Below are 22,755 nucleotides of genomic sequence, written 5' to 3'. Positions count from 1 at the left end.
CAGCACTCACTCTTTTTATGCCCCTCTGTCCTCTCTCCCTTTACCATCTCTCTCTCACTCCCCCCCCTGTCATCTGTGATATTAAAACCATAGAGTGCAGATTTGTGTGGGTAATCTGTGGAGGGAGGAGAGGGCTGAGGCTTGGCTTTAGGGTGGTGTTGGAGGAGGAGGGTAAGGGTGGGGTGGGGTGGGGCCCAGAGGGCTGAGGCTTGGCTTTAGGGTGGGGTTGGAGGAGGAGGGTAAGGGTGGGGTGGGGTGGGGTGTGGCCAGAGGGCTGAGGCTTGGCTTTAGGATGCTAATGTGTCTGTATCCAGCCCTACTCCTGTGCCACAAAGGCAAATATTGCACATGCTGCTGCATGCTAAGACACTACTGACAGATTCAACAGCATTATTTAATATCGCCCATGCCTCTACACTGGGGCGAGCCAGTGTGTGTGTGTGTGTGTGTGTGTGTGTGTGTGTGTGTGTTCTGTTCATATGATTCATTGCTGTGTTTTTCATTATTTTTATTAGTGTTATTATTGCTGTGTTTGACAGTAAATATAAAAATGTATGCATGCCTGTGTGTGTGTGTGTGTGTGTGTGTGCATGTATGTGTATGTGTGTCTGTTCATATATTCTGTTTATTGCTCTGTTTAGTAAATATGAAAACTCAATGTGTGTGTGTTTGTGTGTGTGTCTGTGCATGGTAGTAAATGTGCACATTTTAAAACAGTAATAGATCGTCTTGGAGGCGGTGTTCAAATTTAATCTAATACACATTAGTTTCATACGACATCTTTACATTTATATGTCAAGGTGACCGCTCTTGTTACAAATTCTGCTGATCATATTAAACAGTCATTTGATAAAAATGAAAAGCCAGTTAAAGAAATGAGATTCGTAGCTCTGTAATCGGATGTGTTCCAATCTTGAGAGTGGACGGAGGTATGCATATTCATGCTGACCCTATTAGGGTGGAAATCTCATGGCCTGGCTTACGTTATGCCTGCACCCAATTTCATTTCATTTGTGCAGAACACACAAACACACTGGGCACACATACTCACACATACACACACTCACACACACACACATACTCATACATACAGTACACACACTCACACACACACATACTCACACACACACACACACATATTCTCACACACACACACACATACTCATACATACACACACTCACACACACACACACATACTCATACATACAGTACACACACTCACACACACACATACTCATACATACACACACACATACTCATACACACACACACACACACATACACACACACATACTCATACACACACACACACACACACACACACACACACATACACACACACATACTCATACATACACACACACATACTCATACACACACACACACAAACACGCACGCATTCACATACTCATACACACACACACAAACTCATACACACACACATACTCACACACACACACACGCACGCATTCACGTGTGTGTGTGTGTGTGTGTCTGCGTGATAGACCCCATTTGTAATTGAATAAGCCAAGATTGAATTTCACTGCATCTGGGATTGAGCCCTGGGGCAATGCTGACTGAGGTGAGAAAGTGTGTGTGTGTGTGTGTGTGTGTGCATAAGGTTATCAAGGGTATTGTGCCAGAAAACACCATCACCTGTCCATTACTCTCTTATCTTTTTTCAGATAACTATTTCCGTGTGTGTGTGTGTGTGTGTGTGTATGTGTGTGTGTGTGCTTGCGAAGAACTTAGCCCATCCTATGAAGTCAAGGATGAAACGCACATACACACGGTTCATTTATGCAAAAATCGTTTAAACTTCCCAAACTCCTTCAGTTTGGCTTCAATTCACCTCCATAAATCAAAACATCTGAAACGTCAGTCTGTCTTATTCAGAGCTCACCTGTGTTTATGATGAAGAATGCATACAGTCAGTTACAATCTACAATCTACAGTACACATCTCAAATTTTTATTCTGCATTTTGCCCAAAGAGCTTTATTCAATATACTGTACAGACTGAACATGTGTGTGCTAGAGTGAGAGTGTGAGAGAGAGACAGAGAGACAGAGAGAGAGAAGAGAGAGAGAGAGAGATGGTATTATTTTAAAACTTACAGTAAAGGCACTCTGAGGACTAGTCCACACGTACCAAACTGATCTTTTTTTCCTCCGTCTTCCCTGGAACCGTATCAAGAATATTTGCGTCCAAACGGATCCATCTCAACACAAGTACCCCTCCAAGTACCCCTGGCTGCAGCTTGCAGATCGGGGGTGGGCTCAATGTGGGGCGGAGCGCAACGTTGAGCTCAGCCCACCTTCAGCACGTCTTCTCACGCTGACAATGTCCGTAGGGCCTACCTTGTTTCCTACTGTCAGTAGAATAGCACATAGGCTATTCTAGAACACTAGGGGGAAGTTCAAGGAGGATACGCTTTTTAAAGAGTTAAGCATTTCTTCCTTGAGAAAAATTTAACTCCGAGTCCGGGTAAATAGATGGACACAGAGAGGTCAACGGGTAATGACAAGCTGATTTTGGGCTGAGCTCAACGTTGCGCTCCGCCCCACATTGAGCCCAGCCCCGATCTGCAAGCTGCAGCCAGGGGCTTCTCTCTCAACACGACTCAACACGTTACTTCATACCCCAGGCCTATAGGTGGCACTGTTTCTTTACAGAAATTGACCAAAACTTGCGCTTTACAAACAGACAGAATAGGCTACGACGAAATGGCTAGTGCAAGGAAACCAGAATTGTTTGTGTGGACTGATGGTGAACTGTCAACTGTAGTCAACTGTAAAACTAATAAACTTTATTTTACGGTTTGTGAAGGGTGCAGTCCCGTCTTTTATTTGGCTATCGCAGGTAGGCCTACTAATCACCTTTACTTTCTTTGGTTGTAGGATAGTCCGTGATTCACATTAGTTTTGGCTATCACCGCAATTAGGCTACTAAACGCAATGCTTACCCAAGTGCTAGGCTATTCTGTCGCCACATTTATAATATTGCTATAAAACCTTCGTTAGTAACAGTCATTACGTTTGCCTGCATCAAATCGCGCATTTGCATTCAGTGTGCTACCATCGGCTTAACGTGAGTTCTAAGCGTCTTTGTATGCTTATATCTGATTTCACTCGACTGTGAATGCATGTATATATGTTGTAAGACATGTAAAATAAATGAATGACACTGGCACTACGCACAAATTAATGTAGCCTAAACTTACACCGCACTTTCCTAATAACTTAAGTTCTCTCGCATCACTGACAGTAGCTAGAATGCATAAAAAAACACCGGGAAAAACAGTGTTCAGTCCACCAAGTCATAAGCTATCGGCGCTGCGCAGCACCAGTTGTGATATTTATCTTACGGAGTGTAATCGTAGGTAATGTCATGTATGAAAACTAGTATTGTTAGGCAATACTATAAGTGCAAGTCCAGGGCAGCTGAGGTGTGGCGATGACATCATCGATACGCAAGCAGGATGTGCGGTTTTGCTGTCTAAACGAATTCAAAAGGGCTACGGTTTCAGATTTTTCCACTCTGGGACCAGGTTTCAGAAAAGTGCGGTTTCGGGCAGTGTGTTTACAGGATTCGTTTGGACGCTCGGCCAAGACGAAGCAAAACCTCTCGTTTAACCTAAAAAGCGTCTCCGTGTGGACAGGCCCTGAGTGATGTTGGGTAACGTCACTTCGGTTGACGTTCAAACGAAACAGAGAGCTAGCTCGCTACTCTCTCCCCCTCCCTCCCATGCAATGGAAACTCTCCTAAAAACACATCTTGTATGTAAGTGATTGGGTGGAACAGTTTGTTATGTTTTTATGGTCCAGGCTGGACCAGATTGTTTGTTGCCGTTTTTGGAGCCTGGGCTATCCACAGAGGCTGCGTTTTTTTTACAGTGATTCAGGGCACAGGCAGCTAGTGGATGATGAGGTAATGTTTGCTGTACTGTATGTGACAAAAATGTTTTAGCTTAGAATCCATGTAACATCACTTAGAGCACCTTTAAAAGATCCAGATACAAAATTCTGGGTATGCACGTGCCCACCCAAGTTCAAAGGGCCTGCTGCTGCTGATATGGTGTGATGAAGAATACATGATTGTGTACATCTCTGTGATTAGGAGATGCTCCTTTGGCTCTGAGGAACCATACACATCCTGGGAAATGCATCTCATACTCAAACAAAGAGAGAGGAACCATTTTGTCTCAATCATTTGTGTGTGTGTGTGTGTGTGTGTGTTGTTGTTCTTGCCACGATGTCACTGACCCAACTCCAGAACACATTGGGCCCTGTAATGTTCCTTTCTGGAATGTTCTTCAAACCTCCAGAGAACCCACACTTCACAGAGAGCGTCCCTGATTCTATCAATATATGGGTCAGTTCCGATCATGAATAGAATAGTGTTATATGTTTGGATAATTGAGCAGCTTTGAGGAGTCTCAGCATATACATAGAGGCCCATACAGTATATACATAGAGGCCTGTACAGTATATGCATAGAGGCCCATATATAGATACTGTAGAGGCCTAACATAGAGGCCTGTAAATAGAGGCCCGTATATACATACTGTAGAGGCCTGTATATAGAGGCCTGTATATACATAGAGGCCTGCCAGTGTTAGCAAAGATCTTTGCTTAACCCGCTTCAATCCTCTCTGGTGTTAGCCATCAGCTCATGTTAGCTTGTCATCATGCATTCATGTGATGTTAAATCCATTGAGATGCGCGGTAACACTTTATTTTACGGGGTCCTTGTTCCAATGTGTCTACGTAATGAAGTACAGTGTAACAACCTATGTAACAATATGTGATATCACATCCTTATGTTGTCCATACATTATGTATTTTTGTGTACCTACAGATCATTAGTACATGTGTAATAAGAAGTGCTTGTTACAATACTTTGCCAAAGTGGCCTCTCTTTGGGGAAGGATAAAAGTGGCTATGGAGTGAAGTTTGGGACTCTTGACACATTAACATTACAGCGTAACTCTGAAGTAAAAACAACCTAGGGTCTATTTGCGGTAGTTAACAAGTTCAAACATTTGATTGAGAGCAAAATTATGTTAATTGGTGGAATTTTGAGCAAGATCAGGCGCGTTCGACTTCTTCCAGCGTTGAGTAGGTCTGCCTGAACGTAAATAAAGTGTTACCAGATGCACTGAGACACATAGGCCTACAGTATGTCTCAACACAGTCTCTGCCTGGGTCAGTGATGATGATATATCTGTGTCCTCTCTCTGTGTTGTACTGTCTAACGCTCAAATGCCGCAGCAGTGAGGCATCTTTCTAATCAATGTCTCCTCAATGGCACATCGATCCGAGCCTCCATTAACAGCAGCTCAGCCCTTGGAGGATAGAGAGACAGGTCCCCAATGTAGTGGAAAAACAAACACAGGGGCTGTTGTCATGGAGAGGGGAAAACAAGAGTGGACGTTGAAGTCAGATGTCTCCATAGAAATGGCCCTAGTGTCCTGAGATGATGCAGTTATGATGTTCTATCTTTAGACCGCAGGGCACCTTCCCTTGTTTGTTTCTTCTTTGCATTTCAATAGGTTTAACATAGAACTGAATTCACCGATTGTGCTTTGCAGTAATTCGTATGAGTATGACTTTATAAAAACTCACCTCACCTCAATTTAGTTGTGCACACAACTCATTCCACTGTTTGAAAAAGCAGTTGAAGCTGAACCTCATCTTCTGCCTAAAATACATAAAAGACTGTTGAATACGCCGGGTAGGCCCATCGTGGCTAGTAGGGATCCCCTAACCGAACCCCTGAGTCAATTTGTAGATTTTTTTATTAAAGACATAGTCAAAACACTTCCATCTTATGTCGCTGACACTAGGGATATTTTAAATTTGGTCAGAGAGATGTCTATACCTAAGCATTCCCTTTTGGTAACTTTTGACGTAGAAAGTCTTTACACTAACATTCCGCATGAAGGTGGTTTGCAAGCCATCACATTTTTTTCTGGAGGCCAGTGAGAGTGGCGCACCAGTGGAATTTCTGATGACTCTTACTAAATTAATTCTCAAATCCAACTACTTTATGCTCAATAATAAGTATTACCTACAGTGTCAGGGCACTAGTATGGGGTCTCCGTTTGCACCCAATTATGCAAACCTATTTATGGGCTGGTGGGAAGACCAACATATATTCAATAATAATCCTTTTCAAGGCCACATCCAATGCTTTAAACGCTTTATCGATGATATTTTCTTGATCTGGAGTGGGACAGAAGATGAGCTGATTGCATTTAACCATTACATTAATGGAACTCATCCTTCTTTGTGTTTTACAATGGATTACAGCAATGATCACATCCATTTTCTAGATCTTTTGATAAAGGTAAATGATGGGGGGAAATTAGAAACTTCAATTTTTCGAAAAGAGACTGACAGGAACACAATATTGCACGCAACAAGCTTCCATCCTGATCACATGATTCAAAATTTTCCATATGGGCAGTTCCTAAGGTTAAAAAGAATATGCAGTAATGAAGACAACTACCAAAATAAAGCCCAAGAAATGGCGCAACGATTCAGACAAAGGGGGTACAATGACAAATGTATTAGCCAATCTCTGGATAAAGTGAGTAAAAGAGACGGAAGAATTGTTAAACCCTTCCAATAAGGGGGTTCTAAACAATAGTAGGCCTACATTTGTGTCTGAGTACTCCACAGTCTCTAGACAGGTCAAGCAAATAATAAACAAACATTGGGCCTTACTGGATTGTGATCCCAATTTAGATCGATCATTTGTTGTCGGTAAAACCACAATTCTGTTTTAAAAGAAGCAAAAACGTGAGGGATATGGTTGTGAGTTCTATGTACAGAGAACCTATGCAGACAAATTGGCTGACCCAAACTGTTTATGGAAATTACAGATGTGGAAAGTGTGCCCATTGTTCAAATACTAGTGATACTAAAATATTCTACCACCCACATTCAGGCAAAAAATACCATACAAAATAATTTATTAATTGCTTGTCCACACATGTAGTGTATGTGTTAAAATGTCCACGTGGTTTAATGTATGTGGGTCAAACAAAACGGAATCTCAAATTAAGAATTGCTGAACATAAAGCCGCAATTAGAAATGGAAATATGGACTATGCAATTGCTCGACACTACAAAGAAAAAAATCATGGATCGCCTTCCACTCTGAAATTCATGGGTATTAAAAGAGTTAAGCCTCATCCGGGGGGGGGCAATCTGATTAATCAACTCCTAAGAAGGGAAGCATTTTGGATCCATGAATTAAATACTGTAGAGCCTGCTGGTTTGAATGAACTACTAGATCTAAGTATGTTTTTGTAAAGTTGTGGTCTTTTGAAAATTTGAATCTTAACACTGACAGAAAATATGAGTAATCAAGCACTTGCACTTTAATTAATAGTTGGAGTTTTATAGGAAGGTCTACTGGTAACTTGTACTCTGCTATGAAGATGGGGAATTACTATTATTTTGTATGGTGTAATTGTACTTGCAAGCACTGAAGCACTTTAAAATATACTACATTTTTAATTGAAAGTTAACCAGTATATGAATTCTGATATTTGTGTATGGAACACATTTTGGGCACATTTTGAATAGAAAGGTTAACTGTAATGAATTGTCTAAATGTTGCTTAAAAGTGTAACTGTTTATTGAATATGTATTTGCTGTGAACATTGGTGTTTTTATGGATTCATGTGATTGTGGATATGTACACAAATATGGACATTTAAATACTGTAAACAATGTAATGGACTCTAATATCAGGATGACTAAATGTGATACTGAAATTGTGAAATGTTGATTGTGAAATATTTGACTAGTAATAGAAAAAGATCCCTGGATTGCCTCTAGTAGGGGAGATGACTAGTTGAGCTGTGTGATAGATTTACTAATTGACTAATTGATGACCTGAGTCAATGGACTATGTGACTAATTGATGTGATGACTTGAGTCATGTGATGTATCAGTGGCCTATCACCTGTTTGGATGAGACCTTATTTTATCTCACTTGCTTAGTTTTGAATTGAGCCTGATGAAGCAACTGGCGAAACGCGTTGCTCAATAAAAATCACTAAGAAATATAACAGTGTGCGGTGGCCACCTCTTTTTATATCTGAACCTCATCCACTTTGGCTTATAAGAGGAAGAGCAGGAGAACTCCAGAGGTGTAATTCAATTCACATCCACTTTGCTGGCTAGAACAGCAGGTCAGGGAGGTGGACGATGCTTTGGCTCGACCCTTCCACTGAGCTGGTGGTTACAGCAGTCTTCCCAAGGACATGACCAGAAAGCTACTGACTATAGAGGATCTGGCCCTGATCTGGCTGAGAAAGAGAAAGAGATTAAAGCAACAGCTGTTCATTGACATTTTATCTGAAGAAGGATATGTTAAACTATGAGAAAAATATATTGGGCCAGCTTAATAATAGTAACAGGGTAGCATGTAAACAATGTTAAAACAATGCCAAACGGAAATGGGGGTGGGGGGGATGGTAGACAGTAACACAGGGGGACAAATTAGGCTAAAGTCGGCTATTATTACTCATGTGATGAACAACAGGATATCACATGGTGACTGCACAATATTTTTTTAAACATATTAATTAACCATATCTTCAAAATCACCAAAACATATCAGTTTCCACTATAAGGATATCAGGGGGGGACATGATATGCTTTACCACATCAGTAAGAGATTTAAGAGAGATATTACAGTATGTCAGCTCCTTGACAGTATGTGCTTTCCGTCTGAAAATGAAAATGCATCCTACTTCCTGAGAGTTAGGTGACTAGAGATACAAAGGCGTGTCCAAAAGGATGGGGTGGACAGTAGACTCATGGACACACTATATTTCAAGATTTGAAATATTAAAATATATTTGGTTACACTTCACATGACGGTATCTACATAAGAGTGACATGACACTGTCATGACTCATGAACATATCATAAACATATCATTTAGGGGCAGCCGTGGCCTACTGGTTAGCGCTTTGTACTTGTAACCGGAGGGTTGCCGGTTCGAACCCTGACCAGTAAGCACGGCTGAAGTGCCCTTGAGCAAGGCACCTAACCCCTCACTGCTCCCCGAGCGCCGCTGTTGTTGCAGGCAGCTCACTGCGCCGGGATTAGTGTGTGCTTCACCTCACTGTGTGCTGAGTGTGTTTCACTAATTCACGGATTGGGATAAATGCAGAGACCAAATTTCCCTCACGGGGTCAAAGGAGTATATATACTTATATACCTATACTTATACTTAAACAAGTCATAAACGTTTATGACATGACGCTTCCGTCACTAACTTCTGTCAAGTGTCATTCGGTTTTTGCCATGACAAGTTAGGGTTAGGGTCAATGTCATTCGGTTTTTGTCATGACAAGTTATGACAGTGTCATGTCACTCTTATGTAGATACCGTCAAGTAAAGTGTTACCATATATCTTTAATTTAACAAATAGCATGTGATAAGATGTATTATAAATAGTTATTTGCAATAATAGTTAAAAACAGAAATTGTTTGATTTTTATTACTTATATTTGAACTGAAGTTAACAAAACATGACTGGGGGCATGACATTTTAGAGTGCTTGCACCACAGTCAGAGTAATTATTGTAGAGATAATAAATCCTAAGGACATACTGTAAGCCTTGTTTTACATAGTAGAAATGTGTTTCATTTTGTAAACAAGTTAGTATCAAGTAAAAAATAAGTATCAAACCATTTTACCCAACTTATATTTGATTGTCATAGGGATACAAATGGCACCATTTGCTAAGAATGACCCATCTGTCCATCCATCTCTCTCTTCCTTTTGTTTTTCTGCCTGTACATCTCCATTCCCTGGTCAGTTGAGACAGACATTAGTCAAAATGGAGAAGGAAGGGGGGGGGGGGCAGAGTGAGAGAGGGAGATGGAGGAAATGAGGTGGTGGAAAGGAGATGGATGGCTTTTGGGGGGGGGGGGGGGGTGACTGTGTAAACCGCATGTCTCCACTCGTGTGTGACGGCCTCTCACAACCACGTATTGGTGGTAATTGTTGCTATAGCTACAGAAAGGACATTCAATGATTCTCACATTCTTAAAAAAGATTCTAAAATGACTATGACACTTCTCCAATCCACCACATGGTCGCTCTTTATTCATAAATGTTTACAAATTGTTACAACATAAAACAGAAACATATCTAAAAGGAGCACCTTCTTTTGCAAAGGCCTTTCGTGCCTCAGACACAGTAGATGTACACCATACAAGTAACATGGCAGTTAAGATGCACCTGCCATTACGAGTGAAATCACAAGTCCCACTCTCTCCTCCAACACTCATCTGGATCTAATTCTTCTACAAAAAGGTTTCTACAAAAAGGTTTAGTTTTGATGTGGCGTGTCTGAATCCGTCATAATCACAACTTGGGCTGCTTTTTCTCAGAAGTTTCACTGAAGGACACTCTCTTTTCAATTCTGATGGCTGTAGCACAATGTGTTTAGGAGACATGGCTGAGGTTCTCAGTTTCCATGAGGCCATTTCAGCATGAGCAAAAAGCTATGTGTGGAAGCACAGACCTGTGCTGTGGGTCAGTTGTGTACGGTATCCTATGTGATTTGTTGTGTAGTTTGGGGGAGCCGCAGTTGAACAGTGGTATTATTGCTCTACTTCCACAAAGCTGCATTGCCTCACTCAGCCAGAGTGAGATCAGAGAAGGCTGCTTCACACGGTTTACAGTACTTTCTATGAATGCATACACCTGATGAATCTAGATAGATAGATAGATAGATAGATAGATAGATAGATAGATAGATAGATACTTTATTGATCCCCAAGGGGAAATTCAAGACATTAAATCTATAGAAAATCTATAAATCTATAGAAAATAAATCTATAGAAAATAGAAAATACAAGGATTTCAGAAAATATAGCTGCTGCGCTGTCTCAAGCAAACAAACCCCAAAGAGAAAGCAACCCAAAGCTACCAGTCAGCAACAATTAGAAAAGTCACTAGAGGTCGACGAGAATAAGCAAACTGGCATCAATGTCCATATTGGGTGGAAATACAACTGTGTGCGTGTGCGTGTGTGTGTGTGTGTGTGAGTGAGAGAGAGAGCTTGTTGTAGCTAAATGCTCTTTCTTTTCCCTCTTTCACCCACACACACATACACCGACATGTACACGTGCACTGCTGAAAGTCCACCTGAGGTTCTGTAACTGATTGATGATTTGTCTTATCAATTGTCCAAGCAAGAGAGTATATTTGGTAGACAGGTCAGGAAGGGTCACTCTGAGTCAACCCCGCCCCCCCCCCACCCCCATTCCCTTCATCTGTCTCAGTTCTGAAGGCTGGGAGTCCACTTTTTACCCACCCCCCACTATCAGGATTTTCCAGGCTCACTGGGGTCCAGTGTGTGTGTGTGTGTGTATGTGTGTGTGTGTGTGTGTGTGTGTGTGTGTGTGTGTGGGCAGGGGTCAGCACAGGGGGCATGGAGGTCCTAGTTCATCCAAAGCATCAGGAGAGAGAAGCTTGGGTCCCATCCTCTCAGGCAGCTGCCTCGCACCTCTGGCTGAAGAGCACCTCCACGACCTTGGGGTCAGCCAGCGTGGAGAGGTCACCCAGGTCCTTCTCGTTACGGGCGATCTGACGGAGGACCCGTCGCATGATTTTACCTGCAGAGGATAGAAACCCAATGCCATTACGGCTCCAATGTCCAATATCACACACCGTTATTGTCACATTATGGAACAAGTCTTGGAACAAGTTGTGGAACAACTATTCATTCATTCATTCATTCATTCATATTCATTCATTCATATACTCGCTAACATGGGAATCTCCGGTTCTGCTCTCTCCTGGTTTGAATCCTACCTCACAGGACGCTCGTTTAACGTATCATGGCTTGGTCAGCTATCTGCACCTCACCATCTCACCACAGGGGTCCCCCAGGGCTCAGTACTGGGCCCCCTTCTCTTTGCTATCTACACCACCTCCTTGGGACAGATTATCCGTTCGCATGGCTTCTCATACCACTGCTATGCAGACGACACACAGCTCTATCTGTCCTTTCCACCTGATGACCCCTTGGTTTCAGCACGGATCTCGGATTGCCTCTCAGACATAGCTACATGGATGAAGGCACACCACCTCCAGCTGAACCTCTCAAAGACTGAACTGCTGGTCCTCCCAGCTAAACCTACCATACACCACGACATCAACATCAAATTTGACTCTCTGTCTGTTTCACCTACCAGGACTGCAAGAAATCTAGGAGTTGTTCTCGACAACCAACTAAACTTCTCAGATCATGTTGCCTCAGTCGCCCGGTCATGCCGTTTCGCACTCTACAATATACGGAAAATCAGGACTTACTTAAATCAAGATGCCACCCAACTTCTGGTTCAGGCAATAGTTATCTCACGACTCGACTACTGCAACGCCCTCCTGACAGGTCTCCCAGCCTGCGCAGTGAAACCACTTCAGATGATCCAGAACGCGGCGGCGCGCCTGGTCTACAACCAACCCAAGAGGGCACATGTTACCCCGCTACTCATCCAGCTACATTGGCTACCTATGGCGGCCCGCATCAAATTCAAGGCTCTAACGCTTGCCTACAAAGTAGTCTCCGGTTCTGCTCCCACCTACTTGAATGCCTTCATACAGATATACGCTACCTCCAGACCGCTGCGCTCCTCAGACGAACGACGTCTAGCTCTACCTCCGGTACGCTCAGGCCAATCCAAACTTTTCTCATCTGTTGTTCCTCGCTGGTGGAACACACTGCCAGTTCCTACAAGGGCAGGGACATCCCTCTCCATTTTCAAAAAACTCCTGAAGACCCAGCTCTTTAGAGAACATCTCCTCTCATAGCAACACTTACAACAAGTCTTGCTGATCCTAGCACTCACCAGCCGTCTTAAACTGACACGTAACTGTTAAAAAGAGCACTCACTGATGCACTTATTCTTACTGTACTCTAATGTTTTTTAAATTGTCCTAATATTGTTGAGAATTGCTCTAAAACTTAAACTGTTTACCATGTTGTTAGTCGCTTTGGCTAAAAATGCGTCAGCCAAATGTAATGTAATGTAATGTAATGTAATTCATTCATTCATTCATTCATTCATTCATTCATTCATTCAAACCTTTATTTATACTCGTAGGGCATTGAGGTTTCCCTCACTATAGGAACTGCATGAGGATGGCAGACATCTTGGCTTAAAACATCCAAAGATAATTGTGTGATGCTGATCCTGTCCATTGTACTCGTCTTACGCCAAGTAAGTTGTCTGAAAAACGCAAACTTACGGTACAAAAAAACGGCACACAAACATTGTTTGTGTTAAGTAGCTGTGCTGTTTTACTCTTCTTTTATTGCTAAGCAAATGTGAATGTCCATTTCAATTACTCGTACACATTCCAATGCCTCAAGGGTGTTACATTGTCTTGTTGTTTGTGGAATATTGTGGAATGTGTTGTTTAATCGTTGGTGTTGCTAAAAGTGGCTAACGTTGCTGTGTTGCTAAAAACAAATGCTAGACAATGCTACGTTACTCGAGGTGAATACCATGCTCTCTGACTCACTGTGAACGTAAATGCAAACCGGAACGCTTCTAACGAGGTAGTGACGCCATTTTACAAGTTACGGGTTGCCACAAGCCATCAGCATGGACAACGGGTTCACACGATAACAAACAAAATATAACTCTGAGTGCTTACCTGAACGTGTCTTTGGCAGCCCAGGGGCATTCTGGATGAAGTCAGGTGTGGCAATGGGCCCGATCTTTTCTCTCACTATAACACACACACACACACACACACACAAACACACACACACACACACACACACACACACACACACACACACACACACACACACACGCATGTTAAGCATGCCGCAAGCTGAAGGGTATCTTGAGGTCTCTCAGAGCTGTGTGAGATACTGTGTTTACATGCTGAATGGAGATGTGATGGTAAGTGTGTATTACAGTTATGGGTATTATGTAACAGCACCTCTGTATGTGTATATGTGTGTGTGTGTGTGTGTGTGTGTGTGTGTGTGTGTGTGTGTGTGTGTGTGTGTGTGTGTACAGTATATATGCATGTGTAAGTGCATATGTGTGCTGTACCCTGTTTCTTAAGCTCATCCTTGAGTGTGTGTGTGAACTCGGTGCTGTCCTTGAGCGTGATGAAGCAGTACAGACACTCCCCCTTGACGGCGTGCGGCCGGCTCACCACGGCTGCCTCGGCAACAGAGTCGTGCTCAGTCAGCGCCGACTCCACCTCAGCAGTACTCAACAGGTGACCTGACGGAGAAGGGAAGGAAAAGAGACAGAGAGAGAGAGAGATAGAGGGAGAGGGAGAGAGAGAGAGAGAGAGAGAGGGAAAGAAGAGATGGTAGAGAGCGTCAAAGACAATGCGTACTGTATGTGATCATGTCTGTGAGAAATTTCATATATACAGTGTGTAAAAACCCAGATCTGTTCTTCTGTGTCCGTATTGGCACATGTAAGTGTGTGGTCAGCCTGTTATTGCATGTGAGAGAATCCCCCAACAGAGGGCAGGGCCGTTTGCCTGTCCTTGTAGTGTGAGGGACTCTTACCAGACACGTTCAGCATGTCATCAATCCTGCCCGTGATCCAGTAATAGCCGTCCTTGTCCCTTCTGCAACCTGTGGGCATAGCAGCGTGAGTCAGCTCTCCACCGCATGCACAGTGCACACTTCCTGTTCTCTTCTGTAATGCACACTCCACACCATTCAGGCATTATTGAGGGGTTTGGTTGTACAAATTCATTTGTCGCCAAAACGTCTCCCAGAACAGCATTGTTATGTTGCTGGCAAATCCTAAGTTTAGTGTCACTGGTGAGACACTGGCATAATTCTCTCTCTCTCTCTCTCTCTCTCTCTCTCTCTCTCTCTCTCTCTCTCTCTCTCTCTCACAGCCCTCTCTTGGCCTGGGCGGACAGTTGGGAACGGGCTATTGGGAGGAGGCAGACTAGTACCTCAGTGAGATGAAGCGGAGTGGAGATATTAGGTGGCAGGGCCAGGCTACATAACACCAGGGAGACACAGAGGTTCCTTACTCACCGTCTCCGGTCACATAGAACCCGGGAAACTTCTTAAAATAGGTGGTCTCAAACCGCTCCTGGTTCCCGTAAACGGTTCTCATGATGCCAGGCCAGGGGCTACGGAACACCTGCAACACCCGATCAATCAATCAATCAATCAATCAATCAATCAATGTAGACCTCTCCCAGTTACTGTATGGTTTAGTAACTTATATACTCCATTATGTGTGTGGATCCTTCACCAGTGTGTGCTCTATGGTTGATTTGGCCACAAGGCACATACTCGGGTATGTGAATAGTAGGGTTGTAGAAATGGTATGGGGCCAACAGTGCGTTTCAGACTGGCTACTGGACTTGTGCTGTGTATTAGAGCAGGTCAGAGCCATGTGTGTTACAGAGGCGACTGGATAAGTGCTTTAGAGCTGGTTGCTGTGTTTTAGAGCGGATGTTGTTTGTATGTGTGTGTGTGTGTGTGTGTGTGTGTGTGTGTGTGTGTGTGTGTGTTTTAGAGGTGGTCAGTGTGTGTGTGTGTGTGTGTGTGTGTGTGTGTGTGTGTGTGTGTGTGTAGAGCAGGTCCTCACCAGGTAGCCCTCTGCCTCTCCCTCCAGCTCCTCTCCCAACTCACTCATAATGGAGGGTTGGACACCAAAGAACGGCAGGGTCTGAAACACACATACACACACACGCACACACACACACATGTACATACAATCCATGTACATACACAACATAAAGAACCACTCACAAACACCCAACACACACATACACAGACAAGCAGGTGTAGGATTAGAGCAGGACTTTACATAGGCACGTCGGATTATCAGGATTACTTTTTGCATCACTCCGGTTGCATAATATGGGTCCAGATTATATAGTGAGATGTAGTCCATCGCACATAGTTCCCATTCCACATCAGCGTTCTCTGAACTGACAGTATTGCATGGGCCTTTTGATAGGAAGGAACCCTAGATCATATTTTAGCATAATTACATTGTTCAATGGAGTGAGATGTGACAGAGAGCTAAGTGGAATATTATGTAGAATGTATATTCCATTACAGCGCAGAAAGAGCAGATGTGCATGAAACTCAGATACAGTAATATAATAGACTGGGTGTGCTGTGATATGGAATAGACCTGGGGGCCAGTGGGGCTGGGGGTATATAGACTGGGTGTGCTGGGGGGGGGTATATAGACTGGGTGTGCTGGGGGCCAGTGGGTGTCCTGGGTGGGTATAGACTGGGTGTGGAGCTTACAGCTGAGCCAGGCTTCAGTGCAGTGGCTGCAGGCAGTGGAGTCAGAACATGGCCCCCCTACAGAGACACACAAGACACAAGAAGGAAGATTACTCAGTGTGTGTGTGTGTGTGTGTGTGTGTGTGTGTGTGTGTGTGTGTGTGTGTGTGTGTGTGTGTGTGTGTTGTATGGGTGACCATGAAGACTAACTCTTACCGTCTCCGTCTGCCAGAAAGTGTCCACTATGGGACACCGTCCTTGCCCCACCACCTCATGGTACCAGTGCCAGGCCTCAGGGTTAATGGGCTCGCCCACCGTGCCCAGAACCCGCAGGCTCGACAGGTCATACCTGCACACAGGGGTCAGAGGTTAGAGCAGTGGCGTAACAAACCAACGGTGGGCCCAGGTGCGAGAGCGCTACGCGGGCCCCATACCGACGAACTTTAGCCCAGGATGAATTAGCTCTGATACATGCAATACACATTAAGGGGGACTTCAATTGTTTATACAAAGGGCCTGAGGCACCGAAGTAGTTTAGTAGTTACAGATTCCAATTTCAAATAAAAAACACACAACTACATATCCATTACATGTGAAAACATTAAAAAATAATTGTATTAACAGCCTGCAGGCCAGGGTAGGCTAATCTAATATTACTGCATTAACATCAACTCGCATGGAATTATGGGAACACTCAATGCGCCTCTTCAACCCTCTGCTGAAACTGCAAGCGTAGATTGCTTGCTTATAAACTCGCACTGCGCAGAAACAAAACTTAATGTAGCCGAACTTATTTAACCGTCCAGAAACCAAATAAAATCATTCATATGCATAACGAAGTTCCCAATATTTAATGCTCTGGCTTTCTTATTTTCAATGGACAGGATAGCTAACCCACGGAGCCTCTCCTGACCCATGCTGCTCCTTAGGTATAGGTCTTAATAAGTTTGAGTTTGGAAAAAGATCGCTTAGCTGTTGCCACAGTCACAGGCAATGTCAGAAACAACATGAGTACACACTTCCCCGAATGTGGATGTTACACTGTCATAATCTACCACCAGCATTTTGGCAAGTTGAAAAATAGATGACTTCTGTGAAATCTCTGCTTTAACGCAAGACCTGAATGAGAGGAGTTGTGTTGGGAATGTCGGTGCAATGTCCCTGCTATAATGGTCTGACAAACGTCTTGCCTTTTCAAGCAGTTCATCATCACCTGCGAGTTGAAGGGTCATAGGACGTAAAGACTCAAACACATGACAAGTTTCCCGCATACTTGCAAATCTTTGGGAGAGCTGACTGATTATGATGTGCAGAGTTGCATTAAATACCTGCACTTTGAAGTATCTCTCTGCATCGGTTAAGCGCTCATCTTCCTATAGATCGTCAAAGTGACGCTTCACTCTCCGTGCTCTAACATTCTAAAGTTCTAAAAAAAAAAAAAAAAAAAGGAGGCAGGGCGGGGGTAGCGACGGGCCCCGGGAGGTCACGGCCACGGGCCCTGGTGCGACTGCACTTGCTGCACCTACTATAGTTACGCCACTGGGTTAGAGGTTAAAGATTATAGGTCAGTAGGTCGCAAAGCAGTGGCAACCCTCAAGAGATTATCCTTCAGACAGCACAGCAGAATGGTTGTGTTGGACATCTCTCTATCAAACACACTACACACACTCTTAATAAACTACACACACTATCAACACACTACACACACTCTCAACACACTACACACACTCTAAACACACTACACACACTCTCAACACACTACACACACTCTAAACACACTACACACACTCTTAATAAACTACACACACTCTCAACACTCTACACACACTCTAAACACACTACACACACTCTAAACACACTACACACACTCTAAACGCACTACACACACTCTCAACACACTACACACTCTCAACACACTACACACACTCTCCACATTCTACACACTCTACACACTCTCAACACTAACTCTCACACACACTAACACTCTCACACATACACACTACAACACACCTACACACACTCACCAAACACACATCAACACACACTCCACAACAGCTCAACACACTTCAAACAACAACACTCAACAACTATACAACACACACTAACACTCTACACACACTCTAAACACACTACACACACTCTCAACACACTACAGTACACACACTTATCACAGATGGGACAGTTCTTCTCACTGGGGCTCACTGATCTGAGCATGCAGCACAGAGGCACAAGCGGCTCAATGGCAGCACTCTGCATGCAGCTCCTACAATTCCTTCTTTTGGCCAGCAGGTGGCTGTCAAAGTCAACCAGTGTGATTCACTGTCTTTATACGTCACCTCTAAGAGTCTGTGTGTGTGTGTGTGTGTGTGTGTGTGTCAGTGTGCTTTCTGTGTATGCTGTGTGCGTGTGTGTGTGTGTGTTTGTGCTTATGTCTCACTTGAGCAGGGGCTCTCGGCCATACTTCATCAGCAAGCGTATGGCAGTGGGGGCCGTGTAGAATTTGGATACGCGGTACTTCTCAATCACCTCCCAGAACCGGCCCACATGAGGGTACACAGGAATGCCCTCAAACTGAGGATCACACACACACACACACACACACACACACACACACACACACACACACACACACACACACACACACACACACACACACACACACACACACACAAACATACACACACACACACACACACACACACACCCACACAGGGACAAGAAACACACAGATATTATATTCCCTCATCACCACATTTCAACTGCTCATCTTACAGAAAGTTCTCCAGTCATGTGACCAGTCATGTGACCAGGATGTTTAGGTGACTGACAGCTGGACTCACCAGCACACTTGTTGCCCCATTGGCCAGTGGGCCGTAGATGATGTAGGAGTGTCCTGTGATCCAGCCAATGTCTGCCGTGCACCAGTAGACATCATCAAAGTGGTAGTCAAACACATACTTGAAGGTGAGAGCCGTGTACAGCATGTAGCCAGCCACAGTGTGCAGCACCCCCTAGAGGAAAAAGAGGAGAAGTGCAAGGTGTCGTCTATGCAAATGCCTTTATAGACTCTTTAGTGCATCTACAATTAAGGCCTATTCACACCAAGAATGATAATGATAATGATAACTATAACCATAACCATAAAAGCATTTACACTGAACAACGATAAACAAAGTCTCTCCTTTTCGATGGGTTCTGATTGGCTATTAGCTTTTTATCGTTCTCAAAATAGCTCTGAAAGTGATCCCCAACGATATCATTTTTCATGTCATTATCATTCATATTAACGACAACAATATTTATTTATAGTTATCGTTATCATTCTTGGTGTGAATGGGCCTTTAAAACAGTAGACATTGACCCTAGTCGGCCTATATGTACTGTACCAACCTGCCTATATGTGCTATATATAGAACTGTCTAAAACATGTCACTACCTATTTCTACACACCTATGATAAATACCTGAAGTAATACCTAATGCCTAGAACTTAAATAAATACTCAATCTTTAAATGAAAAAATTCCAAGCCATTTGTTTTGAAAATAATGGCTGGCTGATGAAGTTAGAGACCTCTGAAGTTCGCCTACAAAAAAGAACCAAAACGGCCATCTTTGCCCATATAAGGAGATCCGGGTATTAATTGAAGCTAACTACCTATGGCAAGTTACATTGCAAGTTAGCTCCGGGGTAGCAAAAATCAAAGTGTGCCGTCTACACTTATTGGAGATCACAGTATCCACTCGAAGGCAGAGGACAAAAGTGTGTTCAGGAAAACGTCTGCATTTTAGACTTTTTCCATCCGCGCGAAAGTTTAATAGGTGCGAAAATTCATCGTGTCCCCATGTTATTTTCCCATTGGAAAAATCGGCAGATACCGGATCTCAAAGATGGCAGCTTTTTTGTAGGCGAACTTCAGAGGTCTATTAGCGGGCTAGCCGGCTCAGCCAACACCTAAATGGCTGCTGCAGCCGCCAAAATTTTCATAGCTACTAATGGCTGAAGCTATGCATGGCGTACACTATATATTTCTACAAAATGCAATACAAAAAAAAAACACGATTTTACTTTCACAAATTATGTATTTATTTTGTTATCTGTAGGCTACTAAACAATTTCAAGTAATAATGTCCCTGCTGCAGTGTAAGAATAGATGCACACTTGTCAAACTTCACAGAGTAACGTTATGCATATATCTATGACATGTAATTTACAGTTCAACTTTGTAGTTAATATAAGCACACACCGTTATATTATGTTGGACAACTGCGCATTTCACTTCAATGTACACTGAAGCCTGCATCGTGAACTAGCAACGCAGCAATCTCTGAAAACGGTGGAATGTTACTGCAGTAATATCGCGTTCAATGCTGTAAATCCCTCCATTCCAGAATATTTGGTTCAAATAGGTGTTTGTGAAACCAGGCCCTGAAGATCTAACAAAAGTTTGAGTAGGCCTACGTAGGAATTAGGAAAGTATGTGAGAAATGAGATTAAAATAACCTTATTTGCTTCTTTCCGCTATTTAAGAAAAAAATGCATTGCTTCTTCTATACGGAAAACGTGCAATTTTAATTGGTCGTCAATTCACCGTGAGTTCTGTGGGTCGTAGCAACGAGAACAAGACTGTCTATGGGTGAATCCAGAGCTGTATAAATATATCTTTATATGGCTCTGGGTGAATCCAGTAGGAAATAGATTATCGTTTATTTTTTTTGTGTGTATGTCTCTATGTGATAGAATTATTATTTGATGCAAATAGTTAGCTACCTCAGCCAAAGTTTATCAGATGGCGGCTTAATTTGGCTTACAGAATTCTAAATTCTAAAACTCTAAATGGCGCAAATGGCGGCGCAAATGGTGGCGCAAATGGCGGCGGCTTCGGGGTCTAGGCGACATGGCGGCATACTGTACCTTGGGTTTGCCAGTGGAGCCGCTGGTGTAGAGGATGAAGAGCGGCTCCTCTGCTTCCAGCCACTCGGGCTCACACTCGTCGCACACACCGTCCAGGGCCTCGTCCCACCACACGTCAACCGCCGCGTCCCATGGTGTCTGGAGCAGAGGGAGAGGGCAGGAACACACACAGGTTGGACACACACATGCAAAGTGTAGACATAGTGTACACACAAACACACACATACATATGTGACTGCATGTTGTAAGTATGAAACTGGACATACAGTACATCAGTTGAATGTCAATAATGAACATCAAGCCATGTTTAAAAAAAGGTTTCATTTCCAAAGCATGAGACGTGTGGAGGTGCTGGAACATTGCCATCTGTTGCCTAATGAGCAGTAATTTTGTGGTAGGTAATGACTATGCTTAAACCTCCCACACATCTTCTTTGTAGGCAAGCGTTAGAGACTTGAATTTGATGCGGGCAGCCATAGGTAGCCAGTGTAGCTTGAGTGCAGCTGGGTATTTACAGTACCTACAGTATCACATCACTACAGCACTACAGTATCACATCACAGCACTACAGTATCACTGCACTACAGCACTACAGTAGCACATCACTGCACTACAGTATCACATCACTACACTACAGCACTATAGTATCACTACACTACAGCACTACAGTATCACGTCACTACAGCACTACAGTATCACTACACTACAGCACTACAGTATCACTACACTACAGCACTACAGTATCACATCACAGCACTATAGTATCACTACACTACAGCACTACAGTATCACATCACAGCACTACAGTATCACTACACTACAGCACTACAGTATCATGTCATTACAGCACTACAGTATCACGTCACTACATTACAGCACTACAGTATCACATCACAGCACTACAGTATCACGTCATTACAGCACTACAGTATCACGTCACTACATTACAGCACTACAGTATCACATCACAGCACTACAGTATCACGTCATTACACATGCACGAAGAGTGAAATTACAGCCATATTACATCATAACATAATGTCCATAATGTGCCTTTCATACAACATTTCACATTCCATCATGACCACATTCTACCGAGGCACCATTGAGAGCATCCTCTCCAGCTGTATCGCTGTGTGGGGCGGAAGCTGCACTGAATACAACAGGAAAGCCCTGCAGCGCATAGTGAACACAGCTGGAAGGATTATTGGTGCTTCACTCCCCTCCCTGAAGGACATTTACACCACCCACCTCACCCGCAAGGCGACCAAAATTGTGAGTGATGCAAGTCACCCCGCTCACAATCTGTTTGATCTACTGCCCTCTGGGAAGAGGTACAGAAGCCTGCGCTCCCGCACTACCAGACTACTCACCAACAGCTTCATACACCAAGCTGTTAGGATGCTGAACTCTCTCCCTCCTCTCCCCCCTCCACCCTCAGCTACATAACATCCTGGACATTGGACCCACAAATGGCCGCCTGCACCACTCCACTTGCACACTTGTACACTTTGCAACTTGTTGTTGTTGTCCTGGAAACACAACACTTCTGCTG

At 43.5% G+C, this 22,755-nt stretch overlaps 1 protein-coding gene across 1 annotated transcript in view; it reads right to left on the bottom strand.

The window, feature by feature from the left end:
- Positions 1-11,294: 11,294 nt before the first annotated feature.
- Positions 11,295-22,755, bottom strand: part of LOC143134444 (acetyl-coenzyme A synthetase, cytoplasmic-like) — a 27,937-nt gene continuing 16,476 nt past the window's right edge. The window contains exons 8-18 of the mRNA XM_076294852.1: positions 21,201-21,338; positions 19,129-19,299; positions 18,726-18,859; positions 16,505-16,637; positions 16,310-16,366; positions 15,636-15,716; positions 15,074-15,182; positions 14,588-14,656; positions 14,115-14,291; positions 13,705-13,779; positions 11,295-11,657 (exon numbers count right to left, since the gene is read on the bottom strand). Coding sequence (XP_076150967.1) covers positions 11,530-11,657; positions 13,705-13,779; positions 14,115-14,291; positions 14,588-14,656; positions 15,074-15,182; positions 15,636-15,716; positions 16,310-16,366; positions 16,505-16,637; positions 18,726-18,859; positions 19,129-19,299; positions 21,201-21,338 — 1,272 coding nt within the window. The 3' untranslated portion in view covers positions 11,295-11,529. The remainder of the gene's footprint in view (positions 11,658-13,704; positions 13,780-14,114; positions 14,292-14,587; positions 14,657-15,073; positions 15,183-15,635; positions 15,717-16,309; positions 16,367-16,504; positions 16,638-18,725; positions 18,860-19,128; positions 19,300-21,200; positions 21,339-22,755) is intronic.

Source organism: Alosa pseudoharengus, unplaced genomic scaffold (genome assembly GCF_046254945.1).
Source record: "Alosa pseudoharengus isolate Yale_2024_CS ecotype anadromous, Long Island Sound unplaced genomic scaffold, YU_APseudo_1.1 YU_APseudo_1.1_scf_2, whole genome shotgun sequence".
NCBI classification, from domain to species: domain Eukaryota; kingdom Metazoa; phylum Chordata; class Actinopteri; order Clupeiformes; family Clupeidae; genus Alosa; species Alosa pseudoharengus.
Note: the sequence above shows the minus strand (reverse complement) of the source record. Positions and strands in the feature narration are given on the sequence as shown.